Source organism: Lepidochelys kempii, chromosome 10 (assembly GCF_965140285.1).
Source record: "Lepidochelys kempii isolate rLepKem1 chromosome 10, rLepKem1.hap1, whole genome shotgun sequence".
Lineage (NCBI taxonomy): Eukaryota > Metazoa > Chordata > Testudines > Cheloniidae > Lepidochelys > Lepidochelys kempii.
In genome coordinates, this window is record NC_136389.1 from 76552928 (window position 1) to 76571691 (window position 18764).

General features: G+C 43.3%; 1 protein-coding gene across 1 annotated transcript in view; it reads left to right on the forward strand.

The window, feature by feature from the left end:
* The first annotated feature begins 1253 nt into the window (after positions 1 to 1253).
* LRRC28 (leucine rich repeat containing 28) overlaps positions 1254 to 18764 on the forward strand; it is an 87152-nt gene continuing 69641 nt past the window's right edge. Inside the window, exons 1-5 of the mRNA XM_073304280.2 lie at positions 1254 to 1665; positions 9205 to 9432; positions 15043 to 15083; positions 17603 to 17640; positions 18443 to 18580. Coding sequence (XP_073160381.1) covers positions 9265 to 9432; positions 15043 to 15083; positions 17603 to 17640; positions 18443 to 18580 — 385 coding nt within the window. The 5' untranslated portion in view covers positions 1254 to 1665; positions 9205 to 9264. The remainder of the gene's footprint in view (positions 1666 to 9204; positions 9433 to 15042; positions 15084 to 17602; positions 17641 to 18442; positions 18581 to 18764) is intronic.

The following is an 18764-nucleotide window of genomic DNA, read 5'->3' on the forward strand; positions in this document are numbered from 1 at the left end:
CTATCTCAGAGTCCATATAACCTGTTAATTCCCCCCCCCCCGACCGTACAGCACCTCCCCCCATATAACCTGTTCATATCCCCTCCCCCCGGCCATACAGCACCTCCCCCCATATAACCTGTTAATTCCCCTCCCCCCCGGCCATACAGCACCTCTCCCCATATAACCTGTTCATATCCCCCCCCCGGCCGTACAGCACCTCCCCCCATATAACCTGTTAATTCCCCCCCCCCGGCCATACAGCACCTCCCCCCATATAACCTGTTAATTCCCCTCCCCCCGGCCATACAGCACCTCCCCCCATATAACCTGTTAATTCCCCTCCCCCCGGCCATACAGCACCTCTCCCCATATAACCTGTTCATATCCCCCCCCCCGGCCATACAGCACCTCCCCCCATATAACCTGTTAATTCCCCCCCCCCGACCGTACAGCACCTCCCCCCATATAACCTGTTAATTCCCCCCCCCCGACCGTACAGCACCTCCCCCCATATAACCTGTTAATTCCCCCCCCCGGCCATACAGCACCTCCCCCCATATAACCTGTTAATTCCCCCCCCCCCCGGCCATATAGCACCTTCCCCCATATAACCTGTTCAATTCCCCTCTCCCCCTGGCCATACAGCACCTCCCCCCATATAACCTGTTCATTTCTCCTCTACCCCCGGCCATACAGCACCTCCCCCCATATAACCTGTTAATTCCCCCCCTCCCCCCCCGGCCATACAGCACCTCCCCCCATATAACCTGTTCATTTCTCCTCTACCCCCGGCCATACAGCACCTCCCCCCATATAACCTGTTAATTCCCCCCCTCCCCCCCCGGCCATACAGCACCTCCCCCCATATAACCTGTTCATTTCCCCTCTCCCCCTGGCCATACAGCACCTCCCCCCATATAACCTGTTCATTTCCCCTCTCCCCCCGGCCATACAGCACCTCCCCCCATATAACCTGTTCATTTCCCCTCTCCCCCCGGCCTTACAGCACCTCCCCCCATATAATCTGTTCATTTCCCCTCCCCCCCATATATCCTGTTCATTTCCCCTCCCCCTGGCCATACAGCACCTCCCCCCCGACCATACAGCACCTCCCCCCCCATATAACCTGTTCATTTTCCCCCTCACCCCCACCCCCTGGCCATACAGCACCTCCCCCCCCATATAACCTGATCATCCCCTTCCCCCCCACCATACAGCACCTCCCCACCATATAACCTGTTCATACCCTTCCCCCCCACCATACAGCACCTCCCTCCCCCCTTCAAACCTTAAAAAAAACTTAAAAAACCAGCACTTAAAAAAGACCACGCCGATGAGAGGCGTACAGCTTTCTGCGCCAGGGCTACAGCACTATGGTGCCAGTGTAGACACCGTGGTCGATTACAGTGCTGCGATTGGCCTCTGGGAGGTGTCCCACTGTCATAACCATAGGGGTAGCCTCAATTCCTCCTTACTGGTAAGGAGTTAAGAAGCTTGAGTTACCTGGTTGGCACCTGACCAAAGGAACCAATGGAGACAAAAGATACTTTCAAATCTGCGGGGGAGAGGTTTTGTTTTGGGTTCTTTGTTTTCTGTGGCCGTTAGCTCTTGGGACTAAGAGGGACCGGACATCAATCCATGTTCTCCAAATCTTCCTGAACAAGTCTCTCATATTTCAAACTTGTAAGTAACAGCCAGGCAAGGCGTATTAGTTTACCTTTGTTTTCTCAACTTGTGAATTTTCCCTTTGCTAGAGGGAGGTTTATCCCTGTTTTGTTGTAACTTTGAAACTAAGGCTAGAGGGGGTTCCTCTGTGCTCTTTGAATTTTCTGCTACTCTGTAAGGTTAACTACCAGCCTAAGTTTACAGAGATGATTCTTTTACCTTTTTCTCTTTAAGTAAAATCCTTCTTTTTAAGAACCTGACTGATTTCTCCATTGTTCCAAGACCCAGGGGTTTGGGTCTGTAGTCCCTTTGTAACCAATTGGTGAGGATATATGCTCAAGCCTTCCCCAGGAAAGGGGGTGTAGGCTTGGGGGAATAGGACTCCAAGTGGTCCTTTCCCTGATTATTTGTTTGTTAAATCACTTGGTAGTGGCAGCAATCCCAAGGCAAGAATGGAATCTGTGCCTTGGGGAATTTTTAACATAAGCTGGTAAAAATAACCTTACGGGATCTTTCATGCAGGTCCCCACATCTGTACCCCAGAGTTCAGAGTGGGGAAGGAACCCTGACACCCACAATGCCTGTTCTTGCCTCTCTGGTCATCGGTATGAACTCTACTACCCTGCCCTCAGGTGACCAACAGTCATCCCCACCCCATAAGTTCCTTTGGCATTTTGAAAGTCCCCTTCCTGTTTGCTCGGTGATGCATGCAGTGGTCTCAATGCATCTTTCCAGGTGACCATGCCTGCTTCACGCACCGGGCGATCCCCTGCTTGGAGCTGCTGGACCTAATCAGCATTTGGGGAGAGGAGGCTGTCCAGTCCCAGCTGCGCTCCAGCCGTAGGAATTATGATACCTACGGACAGATTTCACGATGCATGACAGAAGGGGGCCATGACCGGGACTCGTTGCAGATCAGGATCAAAGTGAATGAGCTATGGAGCGCCTACCACAAGGTGCGGGATGCAAACCACTGGTCTCATGCTGTGCCCACGGCTGCCGATTCTACAAAGAGCTGGACACGATACTCGGTGGCGAGTCCACCTCCACTGTGAAGACCACTGTGGATTCTTCAGTGGCTCGCATGCCAATTGAAAGTGGACTGAGCTAGGAGAAGGAAATCTTGGACGAGAATGTGGAGGGGGATCTAGAGGTCAGAGATGCACGCAGCCAGGAGCTCTTTTCTACCTGGGAAAAGGCTAGCCAGTCACAGCTATTGGATGTTGGCGAAGCACAAACTGGTGAGGAGGCCCCTGATAAATGGATTTGATTTTGGGAATCACTGAAGCGAGTTGTTGGGGGCAGAAAGGTTGCAGAAAGCAGGCTTGTCTCCCATTGCATGCCTAGTCTGAGTGGTGGAACAGGCTGTTGATTGACTCCCTCACTTCATGGGAATCTCCATCAGAGATCGCCAGGAAACTCTCCTGGAGATACTGGGCAATCCACTGCCGCAGGTTCTTCGACAGAGCTGCTTTGTTTCTTGCCCCATTAAAGATAACTTTCTTGTGCTACTGTACTGTCCCGGGGTGGAGGTGGGGCAGACCATTGCTGCACACAGGCATGCTGCATAGGTGCCAGGGCAGAAGCCGCTGGCTTGGAGAAGACCCTCCCTTGATTCCCTGCTCATGCTTAGCAGTGAGATATCTTCCATAATCACATCCTGTGGAAAGCGTGGGGACAGGAATGATTATCAGGCCCCCCCTACAGTGCTGGCTCTCCCCAAAAGCCATGTGTCCAGTGTATAGCACGGTCCAGGAAGAGTGATTTACTCTGCCTCTACAACTACTCACCATTTTTGGGGGTCTTGTGGCTCATGTGTGCTTGCCTGGGTCTGCCAGTTAGTGACAGGTGTGTGAGTAGTGGCTGTGTTTTAAATCACTGAATCAGTGTTCTTTGTCTTGCAAACAATAGCACTTTGGTAAAATGTTGCATTTAAACTTCACAGAGATGACTTTGGGAGCCCAGCCTCCCTCTTTGTTATCAGCGGCTGAACGGCTGCGCAGAATTAGAAAGTGGCCAAGAAGAACTAAGGAGGACTTTCTGCGTGATGTAATGATGCACTCTGCCACTGAGAAACAGGAATTGAAGGAGTGGCGGGACAGCGAGAAGAGGGATTGAAAGGAGAATGCGGCACACCAGAATGAAGCCACAGAGCAGCTCTTAAAAGTTATGGAGTGCCAGCAGACATGCTTCAGGCGATGCTAGCTCTGCAAACCGAGCTAGCATCCCTGCAGCCACTGTCGCAAAACTTTTCCATGCTCCCCCCAGACACCGCCAGCACACTCTTATCAACCTTCTGGCTCCAGTCTACACCCGCGGCATTCCACTCCTCCCTCCTCACAATCCAGCACTGCGGACTCCCAGTGCACTCAACACCCATCCCGCCGCAGTTTGGCCCTGCGGAAGTACAGTACCTGCTGCATTTTACTCCAAAGGAGAAGGTGGGATATGATCCCTGGACAGACACAAATCTTTAGCTGTCCCACCTCCTCCTGGGACCTTCCCTTCCCCTCTTCCACTTACTGCTGATGTGTTGTTTGGTTTTTTTTGGTTTGACTCTCTCCTCGATTGTTGTTTTTTAATAAAAGAATTGTGATGGTTTGAAAGCCATCTTTATTCTATTAAATGAGAGCACAAAGAGCCCTGTAAAGCAACATCTAATTATGTTAAACCCCCATATTGCATTGTCTACACCAATCCCCTCCTAGCATTACAAGCACTGCACTCCCAAGCATAGCAATAAATATTAGTGGCTTTCAGCTTTACATTGCTGCCTCAAGGCATCCCTGATCCTTATGGCCTCATGGTGCGCCCCTCTAATAGCCCTGGTCTCTGGTTGTTCAAACTCAGCCTCCAGGCGCTGAGACCAGCCTTGAATGAAGCTTTCACCCTTCCCAGCACAAATATTATGGTGCTTACAGCATGCGTCTATAAGCATAGGAATATTAGTCATCGGGCAGGTCCAGCTTCCCACAGAGGCAACGCTAGCGGGTTTTTAAATGGTCAAAAGCACACTCAACAGTCATTCTGCACTTGCTTAGCCTGTTCTTAAACCGTTCCTTGCTACTATCAAGTTGCCCTGTGTATGGCTTCATAAGCCACCGCATTAACGGGTAGGCAGGATCTCCCAGGATCACAATGAGCATTTCAACTTCCCCTACAGTGATCTTCTTGTCCGGGAAGAAAGTCTCTGCTTGCAGCTTGATGAACAGGCCAGTGTTCCAAAAGATGCGTGTCATACACCTATCCAGACCAGCCTGCGTTAATGTATGTGAAATGCCCACGGTTATCCACAAGCACCTGGAGAACCATTGAGAAATACTCCTTGCGATTAATGTACTTGGTGGCTAGGTGGTCTGGTGCCAGAACTGTAGTATGCATGCCAGTTATCGCCCCTCCACAGTTCGGGAAGCCCATTTGTGCAAAGCCATCTACAATGTCACGCACGTTGTCCAGAGTCACGGTCTTTCAGAGCAGGATGCGATTAATGGCCCTGCAGACTTCCGTCAACATGAGTCCAACGGTAGACCTTCCCACTCTGAACTGGTTAGTGACCGATGGGGTAGCAGTCTGTAATAGCCAGCTTCCACAGTGCAATCGCCACGCGCTTCTCCAACGACAGGGCCGCTCTCATTCTTGTGCCCTTGCACTGCAGGGCTTGGGCGAGCTCATCACACAGTCCCATGAATGTGGCTTTCCTTATCCAAAAGTTCTGCAGCCACTGCCCCTCATCCCAGATGTGCATTATGATGTGATCCCACCACTCAGTGCTTGTTTCCCAGGCCCAAAAGCGGCGTTCCGCTGTGGTCAGCACCTCCGTGAATGCCACAAGCAATCTCATGTTGTAGCTACTACACGTGGCAAGATCAACATCACACTCCTCTTGCCTTTGTAGTTTAAGGAATAACTTCACTGCCACTCATGACGCGTTGGTCAGTGTGAGCAGCATAGTGGTTAACGGTTCTAGATCCATTCCTGTAGCCCGAAGAGGCAGGGCACGCAGTACACAAACCATTGAAAGATGGTGCCAAATGTGGACGGAAGCACAGAGATTGCTGGCATGCAAAGTAATGCATCATGGGGCATTGGGGTAGGACCCAGGATGCCCTGCAACCCCCTCCGCCTTCCCACAACTCTTAGTGGCAGAAGAGGAAGAGGTCCTCTGTGGAATAGCTGCCCAGAGTGCACCGCTCCGAATACCGCTGCAAGTGCCACAAGTGTGAACACGCTATTGCGCAGGCAGCTGACAGTGTGAACACACAACAGCGGTTTCCCTTCAACGCTCTCTGAGCAGCACTGTAACTCCCAGCGCTGTAACACTGCCAGTGTAGACATGCCCTAAGATTGCCTACAATGAACTGTCAATTATAGTAATGCTGTTTCTGATGTGGATGCTGGCTCACTTAGAATTGGACTGATGCTGTCTTACTTTGTACAGGTAACTGAACAGCCATAAAATAGTTATGACTAATGTTCCCTCTAATTTTTTCTATCTGTGTGTGGAATAAATTTTATTTGCATTGAGGTATGTGCGGATGTGCGCCACCAGTAGAAACAAAAAACCTAAATATATATTTTTACAAAAGTTACCATAGGATAATTACTCCAGCCAGCACAGGTTAGGCATTTTAGAATTCACTACTCAAAGAATTAAATTTAAGTGTAAGAGAAATAAAAATTATGAAGTGCATAGACCAGTCAAAACACTAAAATAACACACTTTGAAAGAATAAAATTACAGGGAATATATGTGGATGGCAGGAAGTATAAAGAAGTAACAACAACAATAATATAAGTATGTGTTGGGAGGTGAGTGTGAAAGAGACAGAGGGTGTGGGTGTGAGAGGGAAAGAGACAGACTGTGTGAGCTTGCTGCTGGGGAAATCTCAGAAAGAGTGCACTGTCTCTTTAAGAAAGGCGCTCACTCACTGTTCACCGCAGCAGCTCTGAGTCCTGAGTCAGGCTGTGTCCCCTATCCCCTGCTCTGTGGAGATGGGGTACAGGGGTGGGGGGAGGGGGACACCCTGACCTCAGCACCTTCCCCCGCCCACCCCATCTGCACAGCCAGCAGGAGGGTCCCAGGAGAAACTGCAGGATGGAGCAATGGGGGGGAGGGGCACCTGAATCCATGCTGCTGGCTGTGCACTCTGCTAATCAGCTGGGCGGCATTTGAAGGTCTCATGGGCAGCTGCACAAGCGCGCAGCTTACAGGGAACACACATTATGACTCTCTTTCAGAAATGACTTGACCATAACTCAGGCTGCCAATTTGGAGGTGAAGGGCACTGAAGTGCATGAGGGATGTTATGTCTGAGCTGTGTTTCGCATTTCTGAATGGCCTACAAAAAAGATAGTTATCTAACTCTACAGAAGAATGTGGACTGTGAAAGCTTGTTCTGGAGCTCAAGAGCATTACTGAAACTGATAAAGTAGTTTGATCTATACAAGGAGTCCACTTCCTAATTTTATCTGAGATCTAAAGTTGCATTTACAATTACTGTTCAGTAGATAAGGTTCACATTGATTTCTGGGTAGCTGGTCATCTTCCAGGACTACTCGTGGTTAAAAATGCCTCCATCAAGAAAAAGTTAAGCGAGCAAACAGAAAATATTGTTGGTAGACTGGAGCTAATAGCCCCCTGGTCTGTTCTTTCATTATGGATGTACACTTGTCTGCATAAGTCCCTGGCACACTGGTAAAATAGACAGTTGAACAGACTACCTAAGCTAGGCTCCTAATTAATACTCTGGATACCTGTTTTTTGTTAAATAAATTCCTATTTATAGCAGTGCTAGTCAAGATAGTATTACACTGTAGAAGGAAGCGTAAACAGAATTCTATTTGTTAACACTATACAGCAGAATTAAAATGAAGTATGTGGGTGTTCAGGCTTGATTGATTTTTAGTTTTGTTACCTTAGCACTTTTCATTTTTTAGTTGTTGTTTTTTTCCCCAAACCTGAAGGCCCCCCACCCTTGTTTTTTTTAACCTTTCCTCATAGGTCAAGTTTTCTAAACCTTTTATCATTTTTGTTGCTCTCCTCTGGACTCTCTCCAATTTCTTTACATCTTTCCTAAATTGTGGCACCCAGAATTGGACACAGTACTGCAGCTGAGACCTCACCAGTGCTCAGTAGACAGTTCTCTCCTGTGCCTTATGTACAACACTCCTGCTAATACTTGTCAGAATGTTAGCCTTTTTTGCAAGTTCATCATGTTGTTGACTCATACTCAATTTGTGATCTAGTATAACCCTCAGACCCTTTTCAGCAGTACTAACACCTACCCAGTTATTTCCCATTTTGTAGTTGTGCATTTGATTTTTCCCTTCCTAACTGAAGAACTTTGCATTCCTACTCTCATACACCCATTCGTCCCCCCCACCCAGAAGTGCAGCACCTCCCACCTCCTCCATAGACCCATTCATCCACCCGCCCCACCATAGACCCATTCATCCTCCCACCTGGCCAAGCAGCACCTCTCTTCCCCCCCCATAGACCTATTCATCCTCCCCACCTGGCTGTATAGCACCTTCCATCCCCCATACACCCATTCATCCCCACCCACAAATTTTGTAAGCATACTCTCTATTCCATTTATCCCAAGTCATTAATGAAAATATTGACTAGTACCACAGTCAAAACTGACCCCTGCGGAACCCCACTAGATATGCCCTCCCAACTTGATAGAAACCATCGATAACTACTGTTTGAGTAGTCTTTCAACCAGTTTTGAATCTACTTTATAATTATTTCATCTAAACCACATTTCCTTAGTTTGCTTATAAGAATGTCATGTGGGACTGTGCGTATGTCTACACAGCAAAGAAAAACCTGTGCTGGCCAGCTCGGGCTCGTGGGGCCTGGGCTGCAGGGCTGTTTCATTTCAGTGTAGATTTGGGCTCAGGGTGGAGTCTGGGCTCAGAGACCTTCCCACCGCACAGGGTCCTACACAGCAACGAAGCAGCCCCACAAGCCCCAGTCGGCTGGCACGGGCCAACCACCAGTGTCTAGTTGCTGGTAGATATACCTTGTGTCAAAAGCCTTACTAAAATCCAGTTATATCATATCTACTTCTTCCCCACATTCACTAGGCAGGAACCCTGTCAATGAAGAAAATTAGGTTGGATTGACATGATTTGTTCTTGAGAAATCCATGCTGGCTATTCCCTTTAACTCTGTTATCCCTTCGGTGCTTTCAGATTGATTGTTCAATATCTTTCCAGGTCTCAAAGTTAGGCTTACAGGTCTGTAATTCCCCAGGTGCTCTTTGTTCCCCTTTTTAAAATTAGGTACTATGTTTGCCCTTCTCCAGTCCTCTGGGACCTCACCCATCCTCCTTGAGTTCTTGAAGATAAGTGCTAATGATTCTGAGATTGCTTCAGGTAGTTCCTTAAGTACTGTAGGAAGAATTCCATCAGGCCCTGCCAACTTATCTAAATAGTCTTCAACCTGTTCTTTCCCTATTTTGGCTTGTGTTCCTTACTCAATACAACTAATGTTAACAACATGGAGTATCTCATTGCTACAATGTTTTCTTTTTCTTGCTTTCTCTTTAGAAATGGGTGTCCATTCAGAAGATGTAGAGCTCTAATGTGGAGCCTGGGACAAAATCAATAATGGCATCAGAACTTTGTAAAATGATCTCTGAGGCAAAGCTGGAAAGGCACAAGAACTTGTTCTTAAATTACCGAAATCTGCATCATTTTCCTTTGGAATTATTGAAAGATGAGGGTCTGCAGTACCTGGAAAGACTCTATATGAAAAGAAACTCCTTGACCACCCTGGTATGATAAGTTGTTATACTTCTTATTGTCTGTATGTTTATAGTAGTTTGATAAATTCTGATTTGAAAAGAGCGATGAAGTGCATTTTTGTAGCCTGCTACTGGTCTTTCAGAAAGGCTGATCCTGAATGGTGCTGAACACCACTCAGGACCTGGCTCCATTGAGAAGATTTAAACACCACATTGTGTTATATATGTTGGAAGTGCAAATATCCGATGGATAAGATTTTTTGTGGGCTTCAGGTCTCTCAGTATATGCACAGTGTGCTGAGCCATTTGATAGCTGTTTGATAATTGTTTGTCTAACTTGCTCTTAAAAATCTCCAGTGATGGAGATTCCACAACCTGCCTAGGTAACTTATGCCAGTGCTTAACCACCTTGACAGGCAGTTTTTCCTAATGTCCATCCTAAACCTCCCTTGCTACAATTTAAGCCCATTGCTGTTGTCTTAGCCTCAGAAGTTAAGAAGAACAATTTTCTCTCTCTTCGTTGTTAGCCTTTTATGTCCTTGAAAACTGTTGTCATTAGAGCCTTGCAAAAACTCATGGATAGCTACTTTATATCTGTGGATGTCTGCATCTGCGGATGTGAATATCTGCAGACCATTTTTGTGGATCGTGGATTGGCTGCGGATACAAATTTTATATCCATGCAGAGCTCTAGTTATCACGTACCCTCTCAGTCTTCTATTCTCCAGACTAAATGAACCCATTTTTTTCAGTCTTCCCTCCTAGGTCACGTTTTCTAGACCTTAAATCATTTTTGTTGCTCTTCTCTGGACTTTGTCCAATTCATCCACATCATTCCTAAAATTTGGCATCCGGAAGTGGACACAATACTCCATGTTAAATTAGGCCTCAACATGGAGTAGAGTGGAAGAATTACTTCTCGTGTCTTGCTTACAACACTCTTGCTAATGCATTGCAGAATGATGTTTGCTTTTTTTTTGCAACTGTCTCACATGTTCACTCATATTTATCTTGTGATCCACTATGACCCCCAGTTCCCTTTCTGCAGTACTCCTTCCTTGGCAGTCATTTCCCATTTTGTATGTGTGCAACTGATTGTTCTTTCCTAAGTGGAGTACTTTGCATTTGCCCTTATTGAATTTAATCCTATTTACCTCAGAGCATTTCTCCAGTTTGTCCAGACATTCTGAATTTTAATCCTGTCTTCCAAAGCACTTACAACTCCTCCCAGCTTGGTATCGTCCACAAACTTTATATGTGTAGTCTCTCCCATTATCTAAATCATTGATGAAGATACTGAACAGAACAGGACCCAGAACTGATCCCTGTGGGACCCCACTTGATATGCCCTTCCAGTTTGACTGTGAACCACTGATTACTACTCAGCGGGCACTCGTCAAGGATACGCAACACAGTCTGAATTTGACTGCATCTACATTGCAGGTTGTTAGAGAAATCCCATTTGAAGAGATTGACCGCACAATTGCCCTGTCCTGTTCAAAACCAGTTCAGGGATAACCACAGGTGCCTTGGCAGGTCAAAACCCACTGGGCAGATAGTTTTTAACTTGTGGCTTGTGCTTGCATTAAGCAGAGGAAATATGTTAGAAACTATCTTGGCAAAGCTCAGCTACAGGCGTCATTAATTACAGTCGTCTGCCATGAGCTTCATATCATTCAGGATCTGGTCGATTTCTGAGAAGACCTGAGCTTGGTAATTGCATGAGATGTCATTGGCGAAGATAAACTTGCATGAGACTGTTACTGGCAAGTCATTGATGTACACGTTAAATAATATTAGTGAAAGAACTGAACCTTGAGGAAGACCATTTATCTGACACTTCCAGGAACTGCAACGGTTGCCTACGTGTACTCTGAACCACCTGTTTTGGGGGAAGAGATCTACTGCTTCGACCACCCAATTGGAGGCCACTTGAGAGAGTTTACACAGAAGGCCTCTGTGCCAAATCGTGTCATAAGCAGCAGTCAAATCCAGGAAGACTGCTCCTATCTTTAGATTTTGTTAAAAATGATTTTAGAGAAAGATGGTCAAGACCAAGACTTGATCACAGGTGATTGTCCTTTCCTGAACCCTGCCCGTGTAACCTCCAAGATATCGTCCAGCTCTGGAGCGATTCGTTTGAGGATCAAATGCTTAAAAACCTTGAAACACTCTGAGAGCAAGAATACTGGGTGGTAACTTGCCATGTTATAGAAGTCCTTGTCCGGTTTGAGAATGGCTATAACCTTTGCTTGACATGGTAGTGCATGGTAGCTTCTTCTCAATAATGACCCATATATAGAAATTTAATGAGCCACTATGATGACTTTGGTTCAAGGTGCTTAAGAAATTCTGGCAAGATGTTATCATATCCAGTTGCTGTGCCTGATTTGAAGGAGTTAAGGGCCTTATTTAGCTCAGGGCTTGTCTTCGCTACCGGGGTAAGTCGACCTAAGTTACCCTACTCCAGCTATGTGAATAATGTAGCTGGAGTTGACCTAGCTTAGGTCAACTTATCTCAGTGTCTTCGCTGCACTGCATCGATAGGAGACGCTGTCCTGTCGACTTACCTTAATCTTCTCCGGGAGCTGGAGTACCGGGGTCAACTGGAGAGCACTCTGCGGCTGATTTTAACAGGTCTTCACTAGACACACTAAATCAACCCCTGCTGCATCAATTGCTGCAGCAGTGAAGACCAGCCCTCAGTCAAGGAACTATATAAGGCTTCAGATAAATTTAGTTAAACCTACCAGTTGAATGCATAGGGCATAAAAATTCACTGAGTAGTCTTATGGTATATTCACCCTCTTGTGCTCTGTGTTCACCACTGAGCTTCAGTGTGATTTTTCAGACTTACAGATTTTGCCCACAAGTCTCATACTCCTTCCTATTTATTGTTTGATAAAACTTCCCTGAGAGGTGTAGCACATTAGTCTGGTCTACCTTCTCTTGTTCTGCGAGATAGTATTTACTTTGCTATGTGTGTCATTGAAAAGGCAGTAAGTATCAGTTTTAGGCTGTGATTCTGAGCTGGCCTTTGGGGCTGGTAAAACCTGTGGCTATAGGCTACCACCTATCCAACGAATGTAGAAATGTCTGGGGTAACCTAAGCTTTTGTTTAAACAAAAACCCCCCAAAACCACAAAACACAATCCAATAATGTTCCAGCCCTTCTTATTGCAAATCATTGTGAACCAATACTGACAATTACTTGGCATGATCTGATCTTTTCTCTGCAGGGTATGGGTTATTGTGCACCTGCTTTGTGAAACACATTTCCTGTTGATATCCCTGATTTCCATTTTCCAAATTATTAACCTAAGTTATATTTGTCATAGGCTTTTAGCTGATTTTTACTGAGGCAGCTGTGCAGAATCTGTGAACTTCTAATTTTAACGTCACTGTAAAGTGCCATGATAAACTTTAATTTGTTTTGAAGAAGGTGCAGTAATACCCTGTCATTGCTCATGTTCTCATTAAGATATGCCAGATTTCTGTTGTGAGCTTTTAAAACTCAAATTCATTACCTCATTCCTGTATTTGACCCTCTGTTATCACACATTTTGTTTTTTAAGCTGTTTCACATTGCAAGGGAAAGCCAACAAGTAAATTTTGGGGAAGTGGGGGTTGAAGAGAAAATACTACATTAAAATAGACACACCAGGAGTATCTGTTAGACTAATAAATAGTTTAGGGCAAGAATTCATTAACATTGATCTAGAGTTAGGTTGGATTGAAACTTTTTTTTCATTGGAACTTAAAGCAAAAACTGTTTGCTGGGTTTTTAAGGGTCAAGCTAGTTTCTGCATTTATTTGGTTAACACCAAGAAAAATATACAAGGAAAAGAAGATCATGCAAAAACCTTTCTGTGCTATATTAGGGAGCTGCATGTATATTATGTGGAAAATGAATGTATTGTAATACAAACTTTCCAGCAGGTGGCAACCACTGCTTAGCTATCTCCTGGTTTCTTCTGGGGCTTGAGGACACTTTCATATAGAAAATTGACTCAATTATGGAGCTGCTTCATGGTTAAGGCTGAGCTGAGGTTTGCACTTTAATCAGGGATGTTCTACATCATTGTTATGTATGAGAAATATGCATATCTTGCCTATGTTTTACAATTTTCAAATTGTGGAGAAATATGTTACCTAAAAAGAGTGTTTTAAGAAGCAATATTGTTTAAATTTAGATGAAGAATGAACATAAAAACTGCCAAACTCTGTGATTGTGCTGTCATACTGTATGCTGTTAAATGTTCTTCATTAAAACTTATTTCCAGTTCTGCATGTCTAAACTCTGCATTCCATATAATTAAAACCAGAATTTTAAAATCAAAATGCAGTTGCTGCATTTAAAGTAGATTTCCTAAGCAATACAATCTTCTTAACCTTGAATAAGGGTTTTCAATATGGCTTCCAGCACAACATATTCCAACCTCTCCTAAAATTCCTGCTAGTTGCCCTTTCCAAGAAAACCTAGGAAAACCTGTCTTGATTGGCAAAAAGGGTGTGTTTTTCAAGCATGTTAGCTCAGTTGAGTTAGCTAAACATGACTGAAAAACCCTATTACGCTTCAGGCTAACATGTTTCCGCACTAGGCTAAAATACATCCAATTAACACAGCTTCAAACACAATTCTGATGTCTGACTCAGCTCATTTGCACAACTCAAGCAATTCAAAATGGCCAATTTCTGGCCACACTAGCCAGCTGACATTTTCCCTGTTACGAGAAGCTTTCAGATGACCATCCGTTAGCTCCCATACCAATTTCCCTTCCCTCTGGGGTATAGGGAATGTGTCAGGGGAGGAAAAGGGACCACATGGAACCCAAGGGCAATAAACTGCAGGTTTGAGTTCGAGCAACTTCTATTCAGACTAGCTCAGAATCAGAGAGTTGTGCCATATCCCTCGCTACCCTTTGCTTTCTTGCGCTGAGTGGAGCTTAGATGCAGGAGAAAATCTAACCTGCTGTGTCTCAAAATTATTAAAAAAGCATATTGATCCCAGAGTGTTGACTGCAATAATGTTTGTTTACACTTAAAAAGACTATCCAGAAACAGGCATGCGCACCCAGGGGTGAGTCAGAATACAGGAAAGGACGTGCATCTTGACAGGCATAAAGAAATGTGATGAGTTTGATATTTCTGGTACAGAGGTGTTGAATAAACTGTAGAGAATGCAGGTCTTGTCCTGCTACTCAGCAGTATTACAAAGAAAATATATGTTGTTTAGGAGATGGTTTTGCATGCTTCCTGCTTTTTACTACTGCTGTATCAGTAAACATTTTCTTTCCAGCAGCTGCTTAGGAAATCCCTCTATCTCATCCCCAACCCCTTACCTTTAATTCCCTTTCAAAAGGTGAGTATTGATAATCCATTCTTCCAACCTTGGAGGGCTGGATGCAGTTTGGTCTAGATTCCATCAGTGTCACTTCTAGACTATGAAAGAATGACATAAGGTGCTCCATTTTCTCATCCTTCCATCCCCAAGGCTGAGTGTTGCTGATTTTGGTTGGCGTTAGTTGAAAACACAGTTCTACTGAAACACACTTGTGATAAACTTGTTGGCATGGTTATTAAAATGAGTAGGATGCATGTTAGTTTTTAAAATAACAAATCTCTAACTTTTCTTTTTCAGCCAGAAAACCTTGCACAGAAGCTTCCAAACCTTGTGGAATTGTGAGTGTTGGAGTTTTGACTAAATTTATTATGCTAATCAGTGTAATTTTTTTTTTAAATAAGAATGCTGTGTTTGTATACATTTTTCCTTTTTAGTATAATGTGGTTTTTCTAGCTACATTCAGGCCCATGCTGAAATTCCTTTCTGTGTCATAATTTCTTGTTCAGATTGTGTTATGAGGGAATGTTGATTTCCTCCACCCCATGTGGTAAGAAAGGGGTGTGTACTGGTCTTCATACCAGGGCTGTGCACCTTGATCCAGCTAGGGAAGGCATCACATTTGTTGTATTGTCCTTTGCAATTAAGTATAGCCCATTTGGGTAGTAGAAGTATGTTACATTTTTTTGAGGCCTATATTTGATGTAGTTCACCAAATAACCATCATTCAATAGAACTGAACTTTAAATATGCTTTCTCTCCTTACCTCCCATACTACTATATGACAGATATGACCTGATCTTAATGGATGGTTTGGTAGTGCAATGTGTTTTTGAAGTACCTACTGTAAATTCAAACTTAAAGGAAGCATGGGGTGTTTGAGTAGTATAAGTTATCTGTCTGAGCATGTCTTCTCAATTTGGCTGTTGAAACCACACCCTTTCTAGGACTCGTGTCCACAACATAGTTTAACTGTTTCGTAGGTCATTGCAGTCTCCAGCTTGCTGAAGAGACAATCTTGCCTCATCTTGCCCTATATTTTGGGTTCACATACACTGGAATAGCAGAGCAACTTTCTTGTATTTGATATATTTAAGAGTGTTTGATGTTTTGTCACCAGGCATCAGGAACTTTTAGTATTATCTGATGATGCCTTTAGAAGAGCAAGCCTAACATTGCTTGGAGGAGGTCAATTTAAGAAGCAGCAAATAAGCAAAAGAAGTCTATTAATATATATTTACTAGATTTAGTTATCTCACGACCACCAAGCTTTGTTGTGCTATCATTATCCCATGTATTTGATATGTAGGTGATTGCAATTGTTCTGCAGCTTCTATAGTTCATATAACACAATTTAAATTGTTAGCTGAGATAATAATTGGTTTGGGGCTAGAGCAGAAAATGAAGTAAAAAGGAACAATAAAATATATAGATTTTATTTTAAAAAGAATAATTTGCCAATAGGTTCATATTTAAAATGCTGATTTGTTACTGTAAATATGCCTCTTTACTTTAAAGCAGTGTTTCCTATACTCTTGAAAGCTGAGCTCCCCTTCCAGAAAATGAAATGGAATATATCCCCCTTGCAATACCACCATCTGTTTTTAAAGATCTACTCATCTTAGTGTAATTATTTTCCATGCTTCCCACCAGGGGTGCACCCCTCACTCAGGGAAACTTTTTTTGGTACAGAGCTTTGTAATGATACTTCTGCTTTCTTATGTGTTTTGAGCAGTGAAATACTTTCAGGGTCAACATTTAATGATCATACTTACCACCCACTGAAATGAGTGGGAGAGTTCACACTTCAGAGCTATTGTTTCAGGCTGTCTTCAAACACAGGCAGACGTCTCTGCGTAAGTTACACATGGTTTCCATTGTGAAGGTATTCTTTACAACCACAAGCGCGAGAGACATACTTTTAAAAAACAGAAAACTGAGACTATGCAGAACATTGAAAAGTCTGTGTCCTCACTTCACCAGTTAGATCTTCCCAGAGGGACGTGACCCTGCTTTTGGGAAACATTGTTTCACAGTATAATGGAAAAATTGCTTGTTCAAATCTTTTACATGCATGCTTAAATCATCAAAGTACTCATTATCTTTTGAGAATAGACAAGGTAACTCTATTTTCAGGTATTGATTGCTTGCCTACAAACTTTATATAGTCTTTCTGTTTTCAAGCAGAACTTTACAGTTTAAAAGATATGGATTAAGCTCTTCTTAAATTACAGTAATTGTGGGTGTTTACCACCAGGGAGCCCTAAAAGCACTTTATCAACCTTAAAATAGCTACTGAAACTTGTCTGGACTTGTCACTGTATTTATTGGTTGAAAATAGCTTTTGTAAAATTTAATTTACTAATATTTTTTAAAAAGCACATTATCATGACAAGTAGATTCTGCATGCTTATGAACTGTAAGTGTACATAGTTGATTTATTTGTTTAGTTTTCCCTGTACACAGCAGGAGAGGACCTATGGCAGAATTTAGTGCAATCTGGTGACTCCTGATTTATTTTTTCTACCTTGGGATTTTTAGTTGTTATGAAGAAAAATTGCATACAACAGCTTGAAATGAAATAGTTGTGAGTACAATGATCATGTGCATCACATTTGAATATTCTAATAATCATCAGCTAAGACGTGCTTGACCTTAATATTTCTTCATGATTTAAATATGATACAAGTGAAACCTTGGGATACGTTAATTAGTGTTGTACAATTTACTGTCATACTCAGAAAGAGAAATGGCTGTGAAGGTTTTTTTCTCTTTCCATTTCAGATTGAACATTTTGCCAACTGATTATCTAACCAAAGTCCTTGAGGGTAACAGGTGTTGTTTGTTCTTTTCCCCCCAGGTACCTTCATTCAAATAACATAGTTGTTGTACCTGAAGGTAAGTGCCCTATTAACTTCAAAATAAGTGGCAGAAACTATCAAATATTTTACTTTATTCAGTAAAAAGGCCTGTTTTCGTTATGTTCCCATGAAATTCTAAAGATATCCACAGAAATACACCACTGTAGTCCTTAGAATGTTGATATCTTTGCTTGTACTATGTTTTACTATTTTATTAAACTTTGAGATGCATCTACATGTTGTTCACTCTAGTTCCAGTTACAGGAAGTGAAAAGACTAAATGGCACTTATCAATAAAACAACTCTCCAGAATCATTCCTGCTCTCTAAGCCAATTATTACGTACAATACTTCCATTTTGCTTGGTCATAATTGGTAGTTTTAAACCTAAAGCATCAATAATTGCATTGGCCTCTCTATTCCTTTCATTTTATTGTGGAGCAAACATGTCCTACCTTCAGAAAAGAAAACTTTAAATTCCCAGTCTGGGGTGAGTAAATTAGATAGAGGTGATGGCAAAGAAAAGTAAAAAGTAATTTCATGGGAGAATCATGGTTGGAAAAATATCAAAATCTATGGTTTCTTATGTGTGATTTATTTTTTTTCATATTTCTATACCCCCAATATTGCTTGTTATCAATAGAAGCGCTTACAAATACTTAGCTCCCGTGACATTCAGCTATGAGACCAATGGTTTTAATACCTCACAGTCCGCTCAGACATAGGAATTAGATATTGAGGCCTTCTATCATCTCATAGTCCTATTAAGGTTTTAACATTACTCCTGGGTCACATTCTTTTTTTTTTGTTTGTTTGTTTTTGTCTCTATTCTCTCACTAGCTATTGGCTCCTTGGTTAAACTGCAGTTTCTGGACCTAAGTGACAATGCTCTTGAAATTGTGTGCCCTGAGATTGGCCACCTGAGGTCTTTACGTCACCTTCGATTGGCCAACAACCAACTGAAATACTTACCTGCAGGTGAGGGGTTCAGAGCAGTGACAAATGGATCTGGCCTAAAACTAAATTTGTGCATGTATTTACGATGTACACTTCAATTCTGTGATTTAAAAAAAAGGCTGATGCCAGTAAATTTTTACGGTAGAATGGGCAGGGGGACTGTTATCCTCAGTTTTATATAGTGCCAAACATACTCTGTGTTTAA